General features: G+C 42.3%; 1 protein-coding gene across 3 annotated transcripts in view; it reads left to right on the top strand.

Moving 5' to 3' along the window:
- The first annotated feature begins 235 nt into the window (after nucleotides 1–235).
- LOC126419126 (zinc finger protein 726-like) overlaps nucleotides 236–26,259 on the top strand; it is a 162,446-nt gene continuing 136,422 nt past the window's right edge. For 2 of the 3 annotated variants that reach the window (XM_050086228.1, XM_050086227.1), the window contains exons 1-2: nucleotides 236–413; nucleotides 4,350–4,421. Coding sequence is in view for 1 of the 3 variants with exons in the window: in XM_050086227.1 (XP_049942184.1) it covers nucleotides 384–413; nucleotides 4,350–4,421 (102 nt within the window). In the remaining 2 variants the exon portion in view is untranslated. Of the gene's footprint in view, nucleotides 414–4,349; nucleotides 4,422–26,259 lie in introns of those variants that run through there. The other variant, XM_050086229.1, reaches the window with a different exon arrangement.

Here is a 26,259-nt window from a genome sequence, read left to right as displayed (position 1 = left end):
GATGTTACTGTACGAGAGTGTCATCCATTGCCACAGGAATTACTTTTCTACACCGACAGATAGCGGGGGAGCAGTAGATTGGAACTTTTGACGTGTGAACGTACTACATTTGTGGCGATCCATTGCATGTACAGTTATTTGCACAAATACTTACGCAGACAGATTGTTGAGTATGGGGGCGCGTGTATTTCCCAGTAAGCTCACTGGTATCTCGGTAGTCGGTATTATTCTTCTAACTTCCTTGCGCAGGCTAGTGCCGACTGACGCTATAGCTGTCATAATTTGTAAACATGTAAAGCTTCACTCTCATGGACTCGGGGACAAACAGTGCTAGTTTGTTTACAGTAAACATTCTGTCAGTGAGGGAGAAAGGGTAGCAGGAAATGGAAGTAACTGGCTCAGTGAAGATGGAGGTGAGGAGTTTCTCGTTGTACATGAACGCGGTTGAAATACGTATAATTATTTGTATCTTCGGTAATCAATGTAATGTGGAACAGTATTTCCCATACATGTGCAATAAAGATAGTAGATAGCGTGCATTCTCTTGTTTCTGTAACCAAGCATTTAACACTGCGTTGCGACTGTGTTCGTTTGTACCACCGCTGTTACGAGGGGTCTCACAGACCCGACCTGCGTATCAGTCTTATTTGATAAAGATAGGGAGCACAAAAGGGCTTCATATTCACGTATGTTGCCTAGATGAAGTAAACAAACACGTTTAGCTTTGGATTCGAGTAAATTGTTGTCCTTTATTACTACGTAAGGAAATTAGACAGCGATTCTAACATTTACATACCGTACAGGACAAAAATGGTTACAGAATGTGACTGTCGTGTGTCATAGCACACAAAGTAGAACAATGAAAGCTGCGAAAATCAAACTCACGTATGAACAGATGAGTAGAAATCGGAAACGTTTTAAGTAAACGGAGAGTCTTCACAATGTCTTTCGAACGTACTGTTTCCACATGTCGTTTTGCTACACCAGGCCACTACATGCAGTCTTTACAAATTAAACTTGAGTGTTTTTTTAGAGGCACAAACTTAGAGCATTTGCAACAAATATATTGCGTTTTGCTATTTTCACACCCATAGCACCGTCCTCTCTTAGGACCAATACTCAGGTTCACAATCCCATCGTCTTGCTGTTCGACTCCCGCCAGTCTGTTGACAGATCTTTTGAGAGGTCGGTTGATATGCTTACTGCCGGCCCTGTGTAGCTATTGGCCTCCGACAAGAGCCTACCCAAGCGATTTCAGAAAGTCTCTCCTCGTAGTCTCCCCCTGGTTGTTAGCTCTGAAGATGACAAGACTATTCATGCCTGCTACATTCAGTAAGCAAAAGAATAAGAATAACTAGTTGTTCTTGCTACATCATAGGTGGCACACATCTGATCTACTAAATCTACCCCACCCTTAGTAGCATTATGCAGAGTTATCATCTCTGGCTTCATTTCTTCCCCAGTGGTTGCATCTTTTTGTTGTCATGGTGCATAGTACTCATTAGAAATAGGCACCTGTTTTTCTTTGGTACATAAACTGATGTGCACGTATGCTGAAAATCAAAGATATTTGTAAAAGCATTTCTACCTCATGTGTTCACGAATTCTGGGGGAATTTCCATCTTGTTCTTCCTTACTGTTCCCAAAAATGTTAATTTATGGCCTTTCAGAAGCAACAGGGTCAGTTGATAGCTTGTAAACCAGTTATCCAAAATTATGTTCCAAGATGTTTTGGGAATATGATTACACAACCTTTTGACATCAGCTGCACACTTACTCACTTTTTATGGTCCATCTGGCTGCTCACGTAAATAAACTTCCAAATTTGACATGTACGCTGTTCTTGCATCAGCTAAATTGAACACTTTTATTCCATATTTGGCAGGTTTGGAAGGAATGTACATTGTTGTGAAAACTACATCGTCCTCAAAATTTGACAAGCATTTCATCTACAGTGACATATTCTCCAAGAGAATAGAGTGCTATGCAGTTTTTGGTGAACAATATATTTCATATAGGAGCCATTTTATCCTCTTTTTGCCCATCGGACCTCATTAACTTATGGTCAATTCTCAGACACTGTGCCAGAAACCTGAGTGTCTGTAGGGTCATTGTACAGTAGAATAATTACAATCCTGTTCCATCTCTGTCCCAGAGTTCTTCTAAATTAATCCTACCAACCTTGTAGATTCCACCCAAATACAACAGACCAAGAAATGCTCCAATTTCACCTTTATCTGTCTCATGACTGAAGGTCTGAGCGGATTCGATACGTTGGTTAGTATGTATCGCTACTTCTTCCATTATTTCATCCATGAAAAACAGCCACCATATTTCTACATCTGTCCTTTTATTCTTTGCCATTCCACTCACACCAGGAATATGGGAGACACTATTATGTGACCCCGTTCTCATATGAGTAGTAGACATGTCTTTCATCCATTTAATACACTTGCCCTTACCAACAAAATATTTCTTATTGTTGCGGTATCTATCACTGTCATCCTAACTTGTTGCTTTCCGTATCGTGTTCACTATCTAGTTCGACGTCCATGTCTCCTCCTTCGTCACCTGCTTTGTTACTAATAATTTCATTTTCCAGTGCATCGTTATACAGATCTCCTATTACATCCATTATGGTCCTTGTCCCAAATAAATGTGCTGATTCAGCAATTTGAATGTGTGCTACAAACGTATTTGTGTTGGGACAAACGATACCATCATTGCTACTCTGGGTCCTATAGCCCCAACAAGTACTTACCTACTTTCTATGGTTGGTCTGGCAGACCCGAACACACTACTGGCACTCCTAGACAGTGGATTTCTGCCATCACTTGACGAGCAAATGGCACAGCTGTGTAAGGTACGAAGATACATGTAATGCTGCTTATGTGCAATGTTGTGAACCTAATGAAAACGAATCGCTCACACAAGTCGGGTCCGTGAGACCCACCAATAGCAGTGCAGGGCTAAGCAACATACCTCTAATACTTTTATTCCTTTGTGAAGTAATGTTCATAAGCATAATACCAATGCCATGGTAGAAGGTAAAGATCATTAAGACTTCCCACATACATATTTTTCAATGAGAACAAGGATAGAATCAGCGGAAAGTAAGCACATATGGAACCAAAGATAAAGTTGTTTCCTGCATGCCACTGGTGGGTGGAATAGGCTTGTGATTAATTACATATGTATACTACACATTTTGCCACACTACAGTTGTTCACAAAATATAAACATACATGAAGAAGAACTAAAATTGATCTCATTTCGCAGTTTCACCTTAATCTGTCAGGGAAATGAACAGTTTATACAGCCGTAATTATTTTAACTAGAGTCCATGTTCATTAAGGATGCAATTTTAAAACAGATTGAATGCATTTCAAGTGATAGATGCTTTTATTTATATATTTATTTAACCAGGAATCATCTCACAGTGATATAGCAATTGTCATCGTAATACAACAAAAATAAATAGCTCAGAATGCACATAGACAAAATTTACAAGTATGTATTATAATAATAATAATGGCGTGTGATGAGGGCCTCCCATCGGGTAGACCGCTCGCTATTTATGTGGGTAGTACAGGATAAGACTCAGGATATTAGAACTAATATTATCTGTGTGTGACAGGGTTGGGAGATTAACATATACATTTAAACTTAGACTGAACTTGAATATGAATTCATAATGTTTCTGTAAGTTGTCAATTTGTAGTAACACATTCATATGCATTTTTAGTAAGTTATATTATAGTATATGGACATAACATGTGCCAAAATATACATCAAAAATTTGTCAATTGTGAAATACATTTTTTGTGAGTTTACCTTGTAACTTTATATTTTATAATGAATTAGCCTAAATACGATGTTAATGTAGATATTGGGCTATGCTACAAGTCAAACTCTGACTTCAAGCAAAATTTCAGAGGGGAGAGTGCACTGTCTCATAACAGCCAAAACATACTGTGTTCTTATAAATAAGCAAATATATTCCATGTCTTCATAAGGTATAATGAAAAGAACCCTCAAGATGCACAAATAAATGGATATATTTCACTAATGATTACATGTGGCAACCAGTGGATTCCTTGTATGTGATTTCTTATAGTGGAAGATAAAAAAATACTTATCATACATAAATATTTATCACAAATAAGTTTTAATTCTTGTCATTGTTAGTCCTGAATTCTGTAATAATTGTTACACGAACACTGATGACACACTTGCATTCATTTTCTTGGAAATATATATAAAAAAGTTTTGTAGGAAAATTTAACAAATTAAGCATGCATTATCATATTACCTATTTATTTGGGATTTAATAAATATTTGGCTTTCAGGGATTTGAATTTATAGCAGTGAAGAATGAACGAGTTGAGGATATGGAAGCTGTTGAACCAGTAGCATTCCAGGTGTGGTATTATCTGTGTAAGGTTTTTCGGTAATATTGTGTACCACCATAAAAAAAGTGTAGGCAGAATTACTCCACGATAATTTATGTCACTCCTTGTATATATCAATTTTATAATAAAAGTAGTGTATAGATGAGCAACTTGACTTTCTGACAACAAGCACTAAAAAAGCATATTGCTCAAGCTAACAGATACTTTCAGTTTAAAACAAACAACAACCATCTCAACAAGAACCTCAAAAACTTCTGCCACTACTCTGGACCAAACATTTGTGAACAGGAACTGTATTATAAATTGTGCAAATACAAATTTTAGTGATAGTGAAGTGGTAACTATCTCAGGCTATTTACTACCAAGCCAAAACCATAAAAGATCCATGACTGCAGTGCACAGAATGAACAAACATTCAATCACTTATGAAGAGAAAGATGGGAGGAAGTTTCTCAGATGCATGGCACTAGCAAAAAGTTGGAAAGTTCTCTGACATCTTCAACTATCATTTTGAAACAGTGTTTCCTCTCAAAACAGTGTTCATAGCTGGGCTACATTGTGCCTGGTGCAATGTTTTACAGAACAGTAATCAAATAACTATAAATTAAGCTGGTGGTTGTCATTTAATTTCTGGATCACTTATGCTACAAGTATTACCAGTTCCTTTTAATAACTAGCTTCATAACTGGGTCTTCTGTGAAAGTGGCCAATCTAACGTGAACTCTTTCCCTGCAGAGCAATCATTCCATTACTGTGTAGGAGGCATTCTTAAGCAGTTTTATGTAGAAGAGTGGCATCTGTCAAGGGAGCCTTTAAAAAGTCACACTCTTTGCCATTGCTACAAATGACATAGTAAAGAGTCAATTGAAAATTTATTTGTTTGTTGACAATTTTATGGTTTACTGCTCCTCCTCATCTTGCATCAACAACTCGCCAATTACAGTTGACAATTCGGAGGCTAGAGAACTGCGCACAAAAGATGGATTTTTCAGTAGTAGGTAAGATTATGTGTGTTCATTTTAATAGTATGTATTGCGTTTTTAGTGAGTCATAAGAGGGTTTTAATCACACCAGTCTCCATTTCAATCGGTCATCTAGGTTCCCTTGTCTGATATTTGATTGAAGGCTCACATGAGTACCTTGTTTTGTGGGACCTCGAAGTAAGTTTGTAAAGTGTCAGTGGAATAATATCTGGTGCAGACAGATCCAGCCTACAACAGTTTTATAGTTTTTATTCATCTGGTCCCATCCAGAATATATCTATGTTACTTAAGGTTCAATCCAACCTTGGTACCTAAAGATAGTGCACACAGAACGTGCTGAGGGCATCAGACTGCCAACACGGATTTATTGAACAAATCCTGTCCCTAGTGTCAGTGTTGATACTAGTGACTCATCATTTTCTATCCAATGACAATATTTGACCATATAAAATGCCTTTAAAGCAAAGTCAGTGAAAGAATCTCCAGTGTCTACCATCATTAGTCACCCTTGGAATGTTCCCTGCTTTATTGGATTGGTGCTTGGAGGTGGATTTCATGTATTAATTCTGATGCTGATGTTTACAATCCGAAATTACTGACTTGCTTATCTGGAGTTTATCTTCCCTCTCCTTTCTTCCTTTGGGAGGATTTCATTTCTCGTACAGTTTGGCCTGTTCTGGAAATGGAATCGTGCTTCTAATAACCTACCAAATGAAAGGAGTCTCTCTTTCAAGCCATACGCATATTCTTCCAGCTCATACTATGTTAAAAATTGTATACAGTAACTGTTTGGCATTATGGTTTGGTTATTACATCAAGTAATACAAATTAATAGACAGTTCAGAGTCGACTCTCCATCAGACTTCAGACTAGACTTCCGTCTCTCTCTCCCATGACATAGTACATTGTCATAGTGTGCTCTATTCCATTTAGCACAGCGTGCCTCAAAAGCAAGGGTACAGCTGCATGGAGTAACTGCCAAACCAGCAGGTGCTGCAAAACATGACCAATCTGCTGGCCATCTTGCAGAAATGCTGCATCCATCCACACTCTGTTCCAGGGACAGATAGTATAAAATTTCCACACTTTATATGTGTCCAAAGTTACTAAACCAAGTAATGAAAATTAATTGCACGTTTGGTGATCATTATTTGTTGGTATGTATACTATGGCCAAAGTGGTAGATTACACTTCAGCCTTCAGCAGAGCGAATATTTTTGAAGCACCCTGAAGCCACAAAGCCATTAAGGATTCGACTGAAACAGCTTTTGGCAGAGAACAGCATTGGAGATATCAAGGTTCTCTTAGTGTGTTGGAGCAAACAGTCACTTTGACAAATACAGAGACACAGGATGAATTTTAAATTAACTTGCCAACAACAAGATAAATATAACAAATTTTCACTATAAGCACACACATCTTTGTATTTTAAATGATCAATTTTATGATGGCTCCAAACAAGGGGACTTAGATGGTGGTTCCATAATTTTCCAGACAGTGCCCTACTTTCCATTTATACATTCCTTGACATGTACATGAGTTTGTAGAGTTACACATACTGAGTAGACACTTTCCCGCCACTGCTTCTTAGTGTTACATGGAACAAAAGGCAGGTGTCTATCCTTGAGAGCACTTCTGATATTGTACTGGTTTTGCTGATTGAATTCAAAGCTTTCATTTACCCATGTGCTTTCAAGGTGAGAAGAGAGTCTGCATCTTTGCACCCTACAGCTTCTACATCAGGCCATCAAAATTATTACAAGCAGAATATGCAAAAAGTGGTGGTGCAAAGAATATAGGAGCATTTTATTTGAACAATATTAATGGAAACTGCATCTTTATGATATCTCTAGTGAAGATTATCATAGCAGAGACAAACAGAAAATGGCATTAAATAAAATATGCTACATATTAAGAATATAGGCCACAGACTACAGGGCAGAAAATCAGAAAGAAAATAAAAAGTCTGCATTCATACTAATGCCATGAAAACATGGCACTGAGGCCTCAAAGAGTAGTTGTACTGTCAGTGAAGATGAGACAGTTTACACATCAAAAGTTTGATTTTTAATGGACTTCATTTTCTGGGCACTGCTTGACGGATAAGAGCAGTGTGTGTAATATACATCCAAGGTGAAATTTATGAATACACTATTATTTGCTGTGGAAAACTGCTATTTTTTTCATTTAATGAAATTAGGTATTTTTGTTCCAACAGTTGAAGAAAGTTCTGTAAGTGCTACTGGAGAAGATGAGATACACTACATATCACAGTATAGGAAACAAAGATAACATCTTGCTAGCTTCTGCTGCCAATTTGATTGCAGTGTGCTGTGAATGTATGTTTTGCATTGCCAGCATTGTATCTATTTGCAGTATAGTATCTTCACATTCCCTTAGTTAATTACAGATACAGCTCTCCAGTACATTGAAATAATGCATGGAGTTTTTGAGAAGAAAATGATGTATAATGCATGTTGCTAAAACTACCCTCTCGACCATTCTCCTAAATTTATTGTTGTTAACAGAACTCTGAATGTATTTGCTAACAACCCAAATGCGTGTTTGAGTCCAGTTTAATGTGTGATCAGAAAGTTTACTATTGGGTGTCACACCAATTATGATATGAGGTAGTTTTATGTTGTTTTTCTTAGAGGAAAGTGCCATTCAGCATTATTCACAACGTGTGCAAAGTTCCTCCTCCTAAATACACCTGTATCTCCAATTCTACAATTACAGCATATATCAGTGTACAGAAATCTGTTGTCTGTATCAGCAATAAAATTGCTGTTCATTCACTTGTAGCTGTAATACATTGACCTGTTGTTCTGCAGACTCATGAATTTGACATGTTTGCCATCTAAGGTCCCCAAACAATAGGGAAACTGCCACAGTACGTTAAAATTTTCTGCTGTGTTTGTCCGCTCATCCTTACAGTCTGGGAAGTGAAACAGTATTGTTTTAGTAGGATAAAAATAAGCATGTATGTTAAGCCTGAACAGTATGTTTTGTTACCAGATACATCCTCAAAAGGAGGCAGAAGCAAGACAAAGAATCTCTGTTCGATGAACCCTGAGGGACATTACATTATGACAAGAGCACTGTGTTTAGTTCCAGTAACACTACCTGAGGATATATTTAGCAAATTTGTTGCATCTGAACTGCAAAAAATAACCTGCAAAATACACTGAGAAACAAAGGCTAATATTATCACAGCTTTATCTGTACAGCTTCAGTTTCGCCTGCACCCAGAAAACCTGAAGAACATCTCCTGCTTATCACAAAGTCTACAGCTACATGGATACTCTGCAAATCACATTTAAGTGCCTAGGTAGAAAGTTCAGCAAATCACATTAACAATAATTCTCTCTTATTCCACTCTCGAACGGCATTTGGGAGAAAACAAACACCTATATCATTCCGTGTAAGCTCTGATTTGCCTTATTTTATTACGATGATCATTTTTTCTTATGTAGGTCTGCACTAACAAAATATTTTTGCACTCGGAGGAGAAAGCTGGTGATGGAAATTTTATGAGAAGATCCCACTGCATCGAAAAACACCTTTGTTTTAGTGATGCCCATCCCAAATCCCATGTCATGTCTGTGACACACTCTCCCCTATTTCCTGATAATACAAAAATACTTTCTAGGTGTGTACTCCATTAACCGTATCTGGTAAGGACCCAGTAGGAATTTTCCTTACTTTATTGAGATAAGTTACACACAGAGTTAAAAGCACATAAAGGATAGGTCAACACATGGCTGGAATAACACAAACGGCCTCAGGTTCAAAATGTACATCAGTCACTCACTCGAGATGCAAATGCACTAGTCGGGCATGGCTTGGTAGAAATAGTGGATTCACAGAAATTATTGCCTTGTACCTGTATTCACCACGTGATATCCGCACTTATGATACACAGACTAAGACACACAAAGCAAAATTTATTATCTGCACAGAAGCATGACACAAAAACATAATATCCTCAGCAATTGCATGCCAGGCATAACGATGATGTGTCGCAGAAGCACCAGCGTTTGGAGTGTTGCCATGTGACCAGTTCCTCACGGCGCAGGCATGGAGCAGCAACCAAAGTGGAAAATGAGGGACAGATGAATACTGGTGAGACTCTGTCAGTGGAAGCCTCACTAGGGGCATGTGTCGTTCCAGCAACTGTAGTGGTGAAGTGTCCTGTCCCATGGCAAGATCGACAACTGTGAACATAAATACTGTGTGAGGGGTGAAACTCGCTGCCTTAGCAGACAGCCATATCGAGTTTTGAGTGTACGGAACTGCTAAGACAGCTGTGCAGTGAAAGGTCACCACACAGTTCCCCCCACCCCCGCAACCCCCTTACCCCCCAAAGAGAGGAACTGTGATGCTGAGTGAGGGAGGTGTTAATGACGAAGGCTGATACTGGTGGAAGGTTGTATTATGCCGGCAGGGTGGCCAGATTGAGTTGAAATGTGCTTGTCTGCTCTATGGCAGAGGAGGGCGCTGCACATCAAGACAGCGGGCATATGGAGGGCAAGGCGACTCGCTGTCAGTAGTGCCGGTCCACTGTGACACAGTGTGCAGTTGCATGCAGGGTGGGGGCATTGCATGAGGATGGTCTGAGCCTGTGTTCGGTGCTGAGGGCGCAGATGTGGGCAGGCACTGGGTGAGGTTGCCAGTGCAGGGCTGCAGAAGGAGGGCACAGCAGCCTTTCTGGGTGGCTGCAAGGTGGTGTTGACAGGGTGACCACATTTTACACCTGAAAGCATATGCACTGGACACTGCAAGCGAAAGTCACTGGTGCCTCCCATGTCAGGACAGGTGGTGGTAGGACAGAAACGTGGCACTGGAAGAGCGTGAAATAACACTGTTGCGGAAGCATTGGGACCCTGCCCAGCAATTAACGATGGTGGAGGGAAAATAGTTGGGTCATTCAGAGGCTGCAGGAGAGTTAGAGAAGCAGGAACATGAACATCCTGTGCATTTGTGTTGGTGACAGCCCATGGGTTGGATGCATTGCTGTGTAGCACAGTGGGTTTCCTGCAGTGTTTTCAGATGTAATGTTGTGGGCGGGCATCTCGTGGGCTCGGGTGGCAGGGGCGGCTGGGTTGTTGGAGGGCCTGGCATCATCGGTGGTGGTGTGCATTTGCGGCTTGTTGATGTGGATGGTAGTCAAACTGGGTGGCATGGGGTCAGGCAGCGTATAGGCAGGCTTCAGCCTATCAGTCAAAATGTTGGTCAGTGTGCCCTGCAGCTGCAAGGTGAACGTTTTGTAGTCCTGTTTTAGAACCCTATGTGGGCCACAGTATTGAGGTTGGAGCCGGAGGTGGGGCTGATGAGTATTGATGCAGAGCATAACGGTGCATGACAGTTTCACTGTGAATGAAAGTTTGCATTTGCTGTGACACTGGGGAGGAGTGAGTAGCAGGCAGGCCATGCAGTCTTGCAACTCGGGGATGACATCATCTTCAGGCAGGTTAGCAGACTCCAGATAGTTGCCTGGATAGTGAGCAGCTGGCCATAAACAAGATTGGTGGCCGGTGTCTCAAGGTCATCCTTGTGAGCGACACAGAGACCAAGAAGTGCCAGCTGCAGTGCAGCTGTCCTCCTGCTGTGATGGCAGGTGAAGGCAGCCTTCAAGATGCGATGTAGCTGTTCCACTATGCTGTTGGCAGTTGAGTGGCAGCTCGATGTCAGATGCAGGTCACCTCCGTACAGACCTGTCAGCACACGGAAAAGGCAGATGTAATTTGGCACCCATTGTCTGTAGTGATGTAACTTGAGCTGCCAAAACTGGCAATCCACATGGAGACAAAGAGGGCTGCTACTGTGGTGGCAGTAATGTCGGTTATTGATGTTGTCTCAGACCAGAAGGTGAACCTGTCCACGATGGTAAGAAGGTAGTGGCAGCCATAGATGAAGGTAGGCAGTGGATGATGTCCATGTGAACGTGGGTGAAGCCATGCCTGATGTCTGAGAAAGCCGTGAAGGGGGTGTGTGCATGGTGGCCTACCTCGGCTCACTGAAAGGCAAGGCAGGTGCGGGCCCAGGTCCTGCAGTCCCTCTGAACGCCTGCCCACACCCTCTGAATACCTGCCCACACAAAGCACTGCATTACTAGAGGGGCAGACACGCACACACCAGGGTGCACCAGGTTGTGTAATAAATTGAATGCAGCCTTGCGGAAGTCAGCATGTAGGAAGGGGCATGGGAGAGTGTGTACATCGCACCAGTGACTTCTGTCAGAACAAAGAGCCAGTGTGCATCAAAGGCAGAGACCAGAGGCAGCATCCTGGCACAGTCAGGTGAGTTGTGTGTCATGCCCCTGGGCAGTGTTAAGTGCCTCATAGTCCAATGACAAAGCTTGGCACAGGTGTGACTGAGACAGTCGTCAATGACATTGTTAATTCTGGAAATATGATGGATTTCAGTCATATATTGTGAGATGAATGACAGCTGCCGAAATTGACATGGGGAGCACTGATCAATGTCTCCTGTAAGGGCAAACATTATGGGTTTGTGGTCAGTGAAGACCATGGAGTGACAGGCCTCCAGTGATGGCTGAAAGTATTTGACAGCCTCATAGACAGTGAGAAGCTCTCTGCAATATGCACTCCATTGCCTCAGAGGGGGAGGGGGAGAGCTTGCTGGAGAAGGAAGTGAGCTGCGAGCAGCTGCCGGGTGTCACTCACGTGCTGCTGCAGGATGGCTGACAGGCAGGCATTGACCATGACAAGGGCGCAGTGGGGTGGGGTGGTTGAGCAAGGTGGTATCTGCTAAGTTGTGTTTGGCAGTCAAGAAGTTGTCTTCCATTTGTGGTGCCCATTACATAGGCTTGTTCCCCATTGTTTTGCCACTGCGAAGGGCGCCGGTGAGTGGCTCCTATGTCAGTGCCATTCCTTAGATGGTGGTGGAAAAAGTTTAACATACTGAGGAAATAACAGAGGTCCTTGAATGTCTTTCAGCATGGGAAATCTAGTATAGCTTGTACTTTGCTGGGTAAGGGATGTAAGCTAGCAGCAGAAATGGTGTGGCCCATGAACTCCACCTTGCTGGCACCGAGCATGCATTTTGTCATTCCAGCGTCCTTGGTACTTTAAAAAATACTGTGGTCATGTGATTCTTGAAGTTTTCCCAGTGTACTGAATGTTCAATGAGGTTTTGGGATTGCAGCTGGATCATGTTAACTTCTTGCCACAATATTTTGGCTGGCAATCGTCCAGCCATCTTCAGATGAGTGTCTGTCACTGGAGACTGCAAGTTCCTGGTGTCAGTTTTATACAAAAAGTGGCACAGAAATGCGTGCACATTAGTGGCCCTCACAGGAGCGTCCTCTATCGAAATCCACGCCCTCTGCTAATACTGTTCTATCTGTGGTGCACAGGTGCATGCATAAAGGTGAAAACCACATGTCCACCCTCTGTCGGAATGTGTGCTTGTGTCACTAAAAACCAGACGTCAGATGTCGCCAGACATGTCACTATGAATAAACTGTCTTCTCTCAGAAGAAATTAGAGAGATCACTGGGTCCCAAGCCTTATCCAGTTGGAAACTGCCATCACGATTTATAATATTTTGTGCTAGGGATATTTTCACAGATTCTTTAATTACTGAATCCCAAAAAGTTGTCGCTGGGGCCAAGATTTTTATGGCAGAAAAATCCATAGCGGGAAGGGCACTAATCTTTGCCAGTGGTTGGAAGACTGCTTTAACTTGATGTTTCCTTAGCATCCTGCCTACTTTAGGTGAAAGGTTGCCAACATATGGAAGGAAAGCCCTGGACCTGAACAGCTTCTTATCTCCATGATGTTGTGGGTGGTCACGTTTCTTCCTTCTGAGCACTGTGCTAATCTGAAGTGGAGTTTAACCATTACCTCTGAACACCGACTGTAGATGTTCTAGCTCCTTCGTAAGGCTGTCTCCATCAGAAACAACATGAGCCTGGTGCACCAATGCTCTAAGGTTGCTGGTAGTTTTTGTAGGGAGGTGGCAACTCAACGCTTGCAGGCAAAAGTCTGTATGTGTGGGCTTACAGTAGACAGAATGCCCTAGTGACCCATCCACTCTACTAGTAACAAAGATGTCCACAAATGGCAGACAACCATCCTTCCCTATTTCCAGCATAAACTTGATGTTCTTGTGGATTGCATTCAGTTGCTGCAAGAAACATGACAGTCCTCCTCCATCATAGGGCCACACTACAAATGTGTCGTCCACATATTGCCAGAAGACTCTCAATTTATGTCCTTTCCTCGAGTCTTCCATGAAAATGATTGCTACCAAAGGCAAGAGAAGACTGCCCAAGGCATCAGCGTCAGTCTGCTCAAAATATTCATTGTTAAATAAAATAAAAAGTAGGTTTTGACTAAGGTTCCTCTTAAGGACTCTTTGTCGCTCATCAACAATAAGTTTGCAGCCGATATCACAGCACTTTTACATCGTGTCTTTCTGTCAACCTACTTTATACGTAACAATGAATATTTGGAGCAGACTGACCAGCGATAACTTTTTGGGATTCAGTAATTAAAGAATCTGTGGAAATATGCCTAGCACAAAAATCTTATAAATTGTGAAGGCAATTTTCAACTGGACAAGGCTTGGGACCCAGTGATCCCTCTAATTTCTTCTGATACAAGACAGTTTATTCATAATGTCACATTTGGTGACATCTGACATGTGGTTTTTAGCGATGCGAGCATGCATTCCGACAGAGGGCAGACCTTTAGTTTTCACCTTTACGCATGAACCTGCGCATCACAGAGAACAGTATTTGCAGAGCGCATGGATTTCGATAGAGGATGCCAATGTGCATGCATTTCCCCACCAATTTTTGCTATAAAGCCGACGCCAGGAACTTGCAGTCTCCAGTGATGGACACTCACTTGAAGATGGCTGGACGATTGCCAGCTGAAACATTGTGGCAAAAAGTCAACATGATCTGGTTGCAATCCTGAAACCTCATCGAATACTGTGGACGTGCTTGTGGTGTTCCAGTGGCGTCACTGAAAAAAATGAGTAAGTCATCCAGGTACGCAAAACAGCACAACAGGCCTTGCAGAGCGATGTCCAAGACCTGCTGACACATTGGTGCAGCATTACAGAGGTTAAAGGTCAGAAAGATGCTCTCCTAGAGTCCAAATGGCATTATGATAGCTGTCTTCTGGATGTCCTTGGGCGCAACTGGAATCTGAGTGAAAGCCTTGGCAAAGTCTATTGTACTGAAGATTGTTAGCTCCAGCCAGCATGTTGTTGTAGCAGCATAGGAATGGCATCAGTTACTGGTCTGGGATACTGCAGGTGTTTAGCTCCAGTAATCAGCGCATGGATCCCTTCTTCTTGGCGAGCTGAACGGCAGATACCCTCAGGCTTTTAGGACGCAGTACCCCGGAGGTAAGCAGCTCGTCAAACTCACCCTTGGTGATCTTCAGTTTATGCGACACCTGGGGGCGTGGGCGGCAGAAGACACATTGCCTAGGCGTCGTATCATAGTGTACAGTTGAATAGCAGACCTCCCGTGGCATGCTGGACAGGCTTGTAAGAACAAGGAATTGCACCTGGAAGTCAGTATATGGGCCAGCATATACCACCTGTTTTGCATCGAAGAGAACAGCTAAATGAGTGGTGCACCTTGTTGATCTCCCATTGTTGCTGTCAACGAGGTGCTGACCAGCAATGTCAGGGAGCAGGTGGTAGTGTTTGTTGAAGTCTGCTGTGGTAATAGGGTTAGTACCATCGGCAATGGTGAAGGACCAGGGGACTTTGCAAGCCTAGATGAGGATGTGATGATGAATTCTGTATGAAGCGATGGTGAAATTATTTGCTGCCAGAAGGAGAATGGCTGAGAGCACCTTGTTGATCTCCCATTGTTGCTGTCAACGAGGTGCTCACCAGCAATGTCAGGGAGCAGGTGGTAGTGTTTGTTGAAGTCTGCTGTGGTAATAGGGTTAGTACCATCGGCAATGGTGAAGGACCAGGGCAAGTCCCTTTGCAAGCCTAGATGAGGATGTGATGATGAATTCTGTATGAAGCGATGGTGAAATTATTTGCTGCCAGAAGGAGAATGGCTGAGAGTTCCGTACAAGCCTCTGCGGGAAGATAGACAATTTGGAGCCTGTGCCCATGAGGAATGGCATGGCAGAACGAGTGTCGTGGACAAACAGGTGCTGGGAGACTGAGCAGCAGTCAGGTGCACCTAATCCTGGCAGTCATTGGTGTTTGTGTGCCAAGAGCAAGATTCTCTGCAGCTCATTGTATCTGGGCCAAAGTACTACTGGTACCAGCAGAGGCCGGTCCTTTTGTGAGGGGCATCAGCAGGGTGGCCAGAACTGTGGTGTCAGTAGGAGTCATTGCGCCAGTAGCTGCGGCTGCATGGGCTGTGGTGGTCAGAGTTAAGTCGGCCACAGTCACTTGCAACATTGCCACATCAGCATTGAGGCATGTGAGCATGATGTATACTCCCAGCTGTTGAACACTGCTGTAGGCTGGAGGCATGGGCCCCGTGACATTACTACCGACTTGTTGAGTGGCAAGGGTGAGCACCTGGTGGGATGGCTGGCTGGGTGATTGCCAGTTGGCTATGCTGGGTGGGAGTGAGCTTGGTACATGGTGGTGGCAGCCATGTACAGGTAGGCCAGCATCTCACGTACCCTGTCGGTGAGGCTGGTAGCAGTGGTGAGGTAGAGGTTGGTGTGTGACGCCACTTCTATCTGTATTGGGGCTAGGAGGCAAGCCAGCCAGAGGTTGTAAAGAAAACCATTAGAGACAATGTCTGGCTCTGTCAATTTCTGGAGGTGACGCAGGAATAGAAAGGGTTGTAGGTCCCCACATTGCTTGAGGGAAAGGAGGACCTGGCACACTGCATTCCAAAAGAGGTGGGTTACATCATGAGGTGGTGCTGAAGTGTCTCGTAGCAATCAGTGGCTGGGGACGATGAGATGATGTCACGTACTTCCATCGAATATGTAGCTCGAGCTGGCTGATCGCCATGGTGAACTTAGTGGCATCCTGAGTGATACTGCAGCTGGAAAACATAGCACCCACTGAGGAAACCATAGGTGCAGATCTTGCAGGTTGAAGGGCAGCAGATGAAGCACAGCCAGATGGAGTGGTGATAGCTTTTACTGGATCAGACAGTGACACTTAGAGACCAGTAGGATCAGTGGTGGCGGAGGCTGGGGCTGGTGCACACAGTGACATGGAATCTGGCATCAGGGGCTGGGAAGCTGGTGATCCCATTGCCATCAGTTGTGCACGCACATCGGCATTGCAGCATTCGAGTTCCACAAGGCACATGGTCAGCTTGACGATAATGTCATGCAGCACTGGCACGGCAGCTGCATGTGGTGGGGTGTGTATTGGGGGCCAGTGGTGGTAGCCATTGGTCACTAGGTTTCACAAGAGGTGGTGAAACCCATATCAATGAATGAGTTTGTGTTGTGAAGCACAGTAGCATCTGTAGCACATGTGCTAGGGTCGGAGCATTGCCTAATGCGGCAAGGCAGCCAGTAATGTGCCGAAATAGAATATTAAGTTGACTGAGTTCATCATTGTATCACCTGTATAGGAACGTTCCTTTGTTTTGCTGAGTAACAACGGAAGTTACAAACACAGAAAGAACAGGTCCAAATGTTGCTGGAGTAACAAAAACACCCTCATGTTCAAAATGTACCTCAGTCACTCACTAGAGATGTGGGTGCAGTAACCAGGTGCAGCACAGTAGATATGGTGGAGCTGGAGAAATCATTACCTTGTCCCAGTGTTCATTGCATTACATCCACACTTACGGTACCTGCACTAAGACACACAAAGCAAAATTTATAGTGTGTATGGGAGCGTGACATGAAAACATTATATCCTCACCAGTTGTGTGCCAGACATCAAGACGGCATGGCACGGGTGTCTTGCAGCATCATGAAAGCACCAGCTCCAGGTGTGTCACCATGTAGCCATTTCCTCACAGTTCAGGCAGGGAGCAGCAGCTAAGGGCAGCCAAAGAGTGGTGAAACTTGGTAGGTGGAAGCCTCGCTAGGGGCGTCTATTGTTCCACACTGGTAGTCAGCGACCATAGCAGTGTCCTGTCACACAACAAGATTAACAACTGTGAATGCATGTACAGTGTGAGGAGTGAAACTTGCTGCCTTAGCAGATGGCCGTAGTGAGTTTGAGAGTATGGAACTGCTAAGACAGTTGTGCGGTGAAAGGCCATCACAATCTTACACTGTGCAGCAGTACTCCAAAAGAGGATGGACGAGCATAGTTAGGCACTCTTTAGTAAATCTGTTGCATCTTCTGAGTGCTCTACCAATAAAACAGACTTTGGTTTGCCTTCCCCACAACATTTTATATGTGCTCTTTCCAGTTTAAGTTGTTTGTAATTGCCATTCATAGATGAAACTTCCTGACAGATTAAAACTGTGTGCCGGACCAAGACTCGAACTTGGGACCTTTCCCTTTTGTGGGCAAATGCTCTACCAACTGAGCTGTGCTTGGGTAGCTCAGTTGGTAGAGCACTTGCCCGCAAAAGGCAAAGGTTCCGAGTTTGAGTCTCGGTCCGGCACGCAGTTTTAATCTGTCAGGAAGTTTCATATCAAGTGCAGAGTGAAAATTTTATTTTGGTCATTCGTAGGTGTTTGGTTGAATTTACAGCCTTTAGAATTGATTGATTTATTGTGTAACTGAAGTTAAATGGATTCCTTTTAGCATACATATGAATGACCCCATACTTTTCATTAAGTCAACTGCCAATTTTTGCACCATACAGATATCTTTTGTTAATCATTTTGTAATTTGTTTTGATCTTCTGATGACTTTGCTAGGCATTAAATGACAGCACAATCTGCAGACAACCTAAGACTGTTGCTCAGTGTGTCTCCTAAATCATTTATATAGATAAGGAACAGCAGATGACCTGTAACGTTACCTTGGGGCATGCCAGAAAATACTTCTGTTTTACTCGATGGCTTTTTATCAGTTGCTATGAACTGTGATCTTTCTGACAGGACATCATGAACCCAGTGTATAATTGAGATAATATTGCATATACAAGACATTTGTGAGATACCCTATCAAGAGCCTTCTGGATATCTATAAATACAGAATCAATTTGAAATCCCTTGTTGATGACATTCAGCACTTTGTGTGAGGAAAGAGCTACTTGTGTTTCACAAAACTGATGTTTTCTAAATCCGTGTTGACTAAGTCATTCTCTTCAAGGTAATTCATAGTGTTCGAACACAATATATGTTCCAAAATCCTGCTGCATGTCAGTGTTAATTATATGGGCCTGTAATTTAGTAGATTACTCCTATCGCCTTTCTTGAATATTGGTGGGATCTTTGCAACTTTCCAGTCTTTGGGTATGGATTTTTCATCAACTGAGCAGGTGTATATGATTAAGTATGAAGCTATTACATCAGCATTCTCTGAAGGGAACCTAATTGGTGTACAGTCTGCACTGGAAGACCTGCTTTTGGTAAGTTATTTAAGTTGCTCTACTACTCCTAGGATATCTGCTTCTACATTACTCATTTTGGCAGCTGTTCTTGATTTGAATTCTGGAATATTTACTTCATTTTCTTTTGTGAAAGAATGTTGGAAGGCTGTGTTTACTAACTGTGCTTCAGCAGCACTTTCATTGGTAATATTTCCATTGTTATCACTCAGAAAAGGCACTAACTGTGTCTTGCTGCTGACATACTTTACATATGACCAGAATCACTCTGGATTTTGCGCCAGGTTTTGAGACAAGGTTTTATTGTGGAAATTATTAGAAGCAGCTCACATTGAAGTTCGCATTAAATTTCGAGCTTCTGTAAAATATTACCAATCTTGTGGATTTTCCATTCGTTTGGCATGTTTTTCTTTGTGGTTGCTGCAACAGTGTTCTGACCTGTATTGTGTACCATAGGGGATCAGTTCTGTCCTTTGTTAATTTATTTGGTATAAATCTGTCAATTGCTGTTGATACTATTTCTCCAAATTCCAGACAAATTTGGCGTACACTTACTCAGTTATTTTGCAAGAAATGGAGATTATCTCTCAGAAGGATGTCAAGCAAATTTTTAGGTACTCTTTGAATAGATATATACATTGTGGGCTGTTTGGATAGCACAAGGCAGACTAGACTAGGCTCCACAATATTGCAACCAAAGTAATAAAACAGGATACTTGGAGGACAAGGCAAGCCATTGCCACATGCCCTTGATACAGATTTGTTGTAATGAGAGCGGCCGGTAGCAGCATGTCGGCACAAGAAGTGGTGCAGGCACGAGTGTAGAAAATCATTTATTTGAGCGCAGGGATCATCAGCCTAGCAGTGCCAACAAAGATGGGAGAGTCCCATCAGACGACCAGGCACCACGTGACAGCAAGCAGCCACCAAAATTATGGGCCTCTACTGCCACACCATCTGCTAGTACCAAGTCCTCCTCCTTGGACTTGTCATTAGTCTGCCAGCAAGTTAGCAGTTGGCCCATTTCTAGCAGCTGCCAGATTCCTGCCCTGGAAGGCAGTAACTGGGGAGCCAGGTGGTTCAACCACCTACCCTTCTGTGCTAGTGCAATTGTTAAGGCTCTGCACACTGTCACTTGTGGGGGCATGTTAACCATCAGAAACTGGCATCCTGTACAAAAAACTCTGCCATCTTCAGTGCCACTGGCTGTGGCCTAGTAACGAGGCTACACACCACTGCAGAATCTATTGGAGTCAGCATTGTGGGGCACTTCTGTCACAGTGGGGTAGCCATCAGCTCACTGCTGCCACATGCCGCCTCTCCACGTGCTCGAGGGGGCATGGTTGCTGCTTCCACCAAGACACCGCCCTTGTAGACAAATGAGTGTTAATGAAATGTTTTAACTTTTGATGTGTGCCTGAGCTATTAGCAGTCTGTCATCCACACAATCTCTAGACCCAACTCTGAACAGAAGTGGTCTAACACCCCAGACAACTTCAGGTGGTGTCAGAAGTGTTGACATTTACTTCAGAGGACTTAAGTGGACAGCAGAAGGTCCATACTCCATGCACTGTGATGTCACAGCCACAATGTGCAGTTGTCACACAGTGGGGTGATTGAGCAAACTGTTGATTCTGCTTCTGTGTTCAGGGGAGATTGGGTCTAAGCAAGAGCTGCATAGGAACTTAAGAGTGACTTTGGTCAAACCGGTACAGCTGGTTGGGATATTAGAGTTTGGTTGAAACTGTAGGGACACAACTGGTGGCCAGTGAGGCGTTCTTCGTGTAACTTGGTAGGGAATACTGCACCTTGTGCAGAGACAGTATCAATAGTGTTGTACATGCTGCCGTTATGACCATACTGGCAGGCAGTGTACTTGAGTCTAGATCATTAATAATAAGATGAAGTGTAAGTTTTTGTGGAGCAGTTATAAGTTTGTGAGTAATGTGAATGAATTCTCTGTTGTGCCATGTTGTATATGAAGGGTAAAGATTCCACAAATACAGAGTCAGAACTCATTGTTTGGTCCAGCAAGAAGCAATACAGTTTTTAATTAGTGATGTAGTGCAATAGAGACCAGACATGACAGAGTTACTGTGCTGAATTGGGGTTAAGGATGAGCAGTCAGCATTAATCCATCAGTGTGATCATCAGGTGGGTCCAGTTGCTACCATCCTAATTAGTTCCTTTCCTGGTAAGTCAGCTGAAGATGTGATGTCTTTTTTGGATCATCTGGAAGCACTACCAAAGATGGGAGGTTGGCTGAAAGTTCAGTTGCTGCAAGTAGCAAAGTTACAGTTGATTGGAGAGGCAAAAGCCTTTTTAAGGTGTGCAGAGAGGTTAAGGAATGTACAGGCATTTAAAAATTGTAGGAATGCTCCTATAGCAGTTTAAAAAACAGAATAGCCTGAGATTTTTCTGTTGTCAGTTGAGTAATGAGACAGTGAGACAACAGAGTAGTTCACAGACAGAATACATAAGAGTAATGTTCGAACATGTGAATTGCGAAAGAATGATGAGGCAAACAAGATTATACTCCAGAAAGCCAAACGTAGGAACTTGACACTCTGTTGAAAGGCATGTCACCTGATAAGTCTGGAAGTGTCATTTTGTGTTGGAGGAAGTAGGTTACTTATGTCATGGGATTATTAAAGAAGGGATCAGAACAGACCAGAGATTAGTAAACAGTTCAGGATTCTCTGGTTCTTAGGACAGGTAAACAGTTGCAAACTGTTACAGGAAGTTTGTAAAGGGATTGGCTGCACAGCCACTCACACCACATGTTGAAAAAGGTGTGAAATTTGAGTGGATTAAGGAATGCCAATTCACTTTTGAGAGTTTGATAAAGGCTTTGACATCAAGCCTGGGTTGATTTTCCCAGACTATCAGAAGGAGTTTGTATTGTCACGTAGTGCTTCATCAGACAGTTGGGTGGGTTATAAATCAGATAGTAAATAAGGAGGACATCCTTTGGCTTACATTTTGTGACAACCAAGTAAAGTGGAAAAGAATTATTTCATAACAAAGAACTGAAAGCTCAGATAAATATATATATATATAAACAAACAAACACCACCCAAACAGGCCTTTAATGAAGGCCCAACACTACCGACCGGCTACCTTATCCTCAGCCCATAGGCAACACCGGACACAGATACGAGATACGGAAGGGCATGTGTTCAGCACATTGCTCTCCTGGCCATTGTGTTTTTGTGACCGGTGCTGCTGCTACTCAGTCAAGTAGCTCCTCACTTGGCCTCACAAGGGCAGAGTGCACCTGGGTTGCCAACAACAGTTGGCAGACCGGATGATGACCCAACCAAGTGCGAAGCTTAACTTTAGTGATCTGATGGGAACCAGTGTTACCACTGCGGCAAGGCCATTGGCGCAGATTAATATATTGAGCTAGATTTTTTTGTGCTGTTTGTATAAAAAAATCAAAGTAGTGGCTGATCATGGAGCCCTAAAATGATTATTGGAGTTAAAGGACCCTCAAAGTGAGCTCACAAGAAGAGCATTGAGGTTGAGTGAATTTGGTTATGAAGTTGAATAAGCCAGGAAAGAAGCCTGTAAACACGAATGGATTGAGCAGTAAGTTGGCAGCAGTATAGCCACTAGGGCATAGACTTACTGAATGGCAAACAGCACAAACTGCTCAGACTGTGTGCAAGCTTTCCATGAGACAGCTGCAGTTCAACTTGTTTGATATCCTGTTGTGTAAGACAACAGGGTTAGGGCCATATGTGGTGCCAGCAAAGCTCAGAGAGGAAGTGTTAAGTGAAACGTGTGACAACTTACTATCTGGGCATGAAGGCTGGAGAGGAATGAACAGGGGGCTAGCAGAACAGTGCTGGTGGAAAGGGAGGAGAGATGATGTGAACAAATATGTAAAGGATTACTTTCAGTGCACACAGTAAGTGAGCATGAGCTGTAAGCATATACCTTTACAAATGTTACAGGGAGCAACAAAACCATTCAAAATGATTGGGATGGCTGTCTTAGATCCATTTAACCTGACTCCAGTGGGAAACCATTTTGTTTTAATGATTATTGATCAACTTTCTCTGAATGTGGAAATGATTGGCATTCCAAATCAGCAAGCAGCAACAGTGATGCAAGCCATAGTTAACAACTGGTTGCTCAAGTTTGATGCACCAGAGACAGTGATCATGGATCATTGGACAAATTTCATGTCTGAATTGATGAAATAGTTTGTCATTTGCACCAAGTTCAAAAATTGAGAACTAGTTCACAACAACTGCAAACTAATGGTAGAAATGAGTGTGTCCATTGTGCTGTGGGTAGAATGGCGAGTTACTACATAAATTCTCACTGCAGTGGCTGCGATACATAGCTATCATTTTTGTGGCAGCTCACAACTCGAAGATTCGCACAGGTACTGGTATCCCCTTATGAGATGGTGTATGGGAGAAAAATGTCCTTGCTATTTGAAGTGATCAGATAAAAGATTGGTAAAATGCTTTACAAGTCGAATCAACATCCATAGTGAAGAGAAAGAGCAGAAAATGTGATAAAGAGGATTGAAATGAAGAAAATGAGGAGTGACGTGAGTTTTTGTGTTATGTTGTAGTGCAGTTACAGGGTAAGTAGTCTGAAGAGGTAGGAGATGTAATTTCAATGGGGTGTATCAAGTATTTTTTTGTGTACTTCAGTTAATATAAAGTTGTCTGGAGTATATGATTAATGTAGGTGTAATAAATATGTCAAGAGACAGAGACTATCCAAAGAGAAGGAAGAGTAATTGTGGATTCTGTTCTGAGGGTGCTGTGCACCAGGATGGGGACAAATGGGATCCTAGTTGTGGCAGTGCTTCACCTCTTCACAAAGAGTGGAGAGGGATATTGCAAGGTCAGTGTCTGGAGTGTTGATTTCCAGGCAAGAAGATGCAGTTCTCCATAAGTAATCAATAGATTTTGAAGCTAAACATCAATTTGTGGGAGATGAGAAATGGGGAGAGGAGATTGGAGGATTGTTAGCATGGTCATAAGAAATTGGAGGAGGAAGGTGTTGTTAAAGAAGTATGGAGGAGTATGGTAGATTGCACAAATCTTAAGAACAGCTATAGGAACAGATGAATCGAGAAACAGATGTGATGCAAATTAAGTTGGTTGGATGGCAGGGAAAGGTTATTGAAAACAGCATTTAAAACTGCAGATCAGAGTGACAGTGAAATAAAATGGAACCTCTGAAGGAGTGAAGGAAATGGCAAAGGATAATAAAGGAGTGGTGGAAGGGCCTACCATGCAGTTGACAATCTTGGAGAGGGAGGTGATGAATAGTACACACCATGAAACAGGATCCAAAAATTGTACAAACTTGAAAGAACATTTTGGATATGAGGATAAAAATCGCAAGACTGTTACAATCAGTGGTGGACAGTGTCTGAGATGCATGTGTGGCAAATCTGCAGGAAGCCATTCACCATGCTGTTCATGGTCAGTTTAGGCCAGCCTTGATAACATCAGAACAGTACTTGAGTGGGTTGCAGAAAGTGGAGGAGCAGTTGCCATCAGAGCCAGAACTTACTGCAGAGCCGCATAATCTAAATTTCTCTCTTTGCTATCACAAGTGAGGACAGTGGTTACAAGTATTTTGTTTGGTTACCAGTTATGAGTGAGTGGGCACATACAATTCAAGTGTTTCACCACTCATGCTTACCTGCATTAAAGTGAAAGATTGCAGGAAAATTTTTGCACAGCAGGACAAAAGAAATCTTGTTCATATGAGACATTGGGGTAAGCATATGGTAAGACAGTGCAGGAACTTCAGCACCGTCATATGGAAAGGGTTACAGTCTGTCTGATTTGAGTGATCCAGACTGGCACAGGCACAGGGAGGGTTCTGCTGTATGTAGGATTGTCCACATGATATTTTGTAGCCACAACACTCTTTCCAGCAAGCATTGCTACACTGGATTTATTTCATTTATGATGCCATAGCGGCTGTATTGAATTGCTGTGAGCAGGGGAGGCTCACTGGGATGAAGAGACTGGAATTACGCAATAGTGGATTGTTAATAAACGGAACAGCTTGTGACACAACGGATCTACATTCTCTCTGTCAGCTGCAATTACAGGGACTCTGACTCATTTTGTGCAGCCTTCATCTACCTGAGATGGAGAGCCACCCTACCAAATGAACTCCTGAACCCCCGCCCCGAAAGTTAAGGTCGCAGCAGACAGGATGACTAATTGTATGAGAGTGGCAAAAAGTGCAGATGAGCAGAATGAATATTGTTGAGTGCATGAAAATTGTGACATTAGTAGTTGTAAGAAATGTGTACACTAGTATTTAAGGCAGTGTTGTAAAATGCCTTGTCATGTATAAGTCAGGGGAGATGCCCAGGATAAATGCCTGGGAAAATGCCCAAAATTCATAAATACCAGGGAATTTATGCATTTTAAAGATTGATAAGTGGCACTTATAAAAAAATTAAGCTGATATCTTGCATTGGAAAAGGTGTTTTGTTACACTGCTGGTTTAGTGGCTGGGTGGCCATGTTGAAAAAGCTGATTGTGAGTTAGAGGAGAGTTATAAGGGGAAATAAATTGGACTGTAAACATAACTTTTGCATCTTTAATAAGATCAATTCTTGGGATAGTACATAATAAAAGAAGTAAGCAACATTTAAGATTAAAAGTATTGTTTGAAATAAGGTATAGCTTGTATTAAGTAGCAAGCCTGTGGGTACTATTTTTACTTGTAATACACTACTGCAAAAAAATTAAAACATTGTTCTCAGTCAGTTTTTTTGATCTTCATAAGCAGGAGAAGATTCATAAGGTTCGAACTGTGCCTCAGCTTCTCCTGAACATAACTAGAATTAGAGTAAATAAAAGTTTATCCATAAGCATTTTAATTATGGATATGTCATGTGCTGACTCCAATTCCACAATTACAAGAATCACCGATTCTCTGGGAATCATAGGAATTGATTAGTATTGGAAACATTTTCAGCATCTAGGTTATTGATTCTTTGTTATTAAATCTTTTTTATGATAGTGTTCTCATTTTATCTTCACAGCATCGCAGTCATATAAAAGTCGATAAAGAAAGGAGCAGAATAAAAACCTGTATTCTGTCTCAAATGTTGCTACATCTGACAAAGCATTTGTTTTTGTTTTTTCACTGAAAACCGTTTAACATTTAAGAATATATATTTCATTAAGAAATACTTGCCAGCTATTTAATGCATTCAGTAATAATTTTGCTATCAGTAATCATTCTTCAATAATATTTAGAGAGAGAGAGAGAGAGAGAGAGAGAGAGAGAGAGAGAGAGAGAGAAGATAGAAGATAGAACTGGTAAAAAGGACATTATGAATGATAAGCAACTGTCAGCAACAAGCTCACTTCCTCGGTACAGCAAGTTGGAATACTAGAAGCAACCTGAACCC

Source organism: Schistocerca serialis, chromosome 9 (assembly GCF_023864345.2).
Source record: "Schistocerca serialis cubense isolate TAMUIC-IGC-003099 chromosome 9, iqSchSeri2.2, whole genome shotgun sequence".
NCBI lineage: Eukaryota > Metazoa > Arthropoda > Insecta > Orthoptera > Acrididae > Schistocerca > Schistocerca serialis.
The sequence above is the reverse complement of the archived record's forward strand: the minus strand, read 5'-3'. Positions and strand labels throughout refer to the sequence as shown.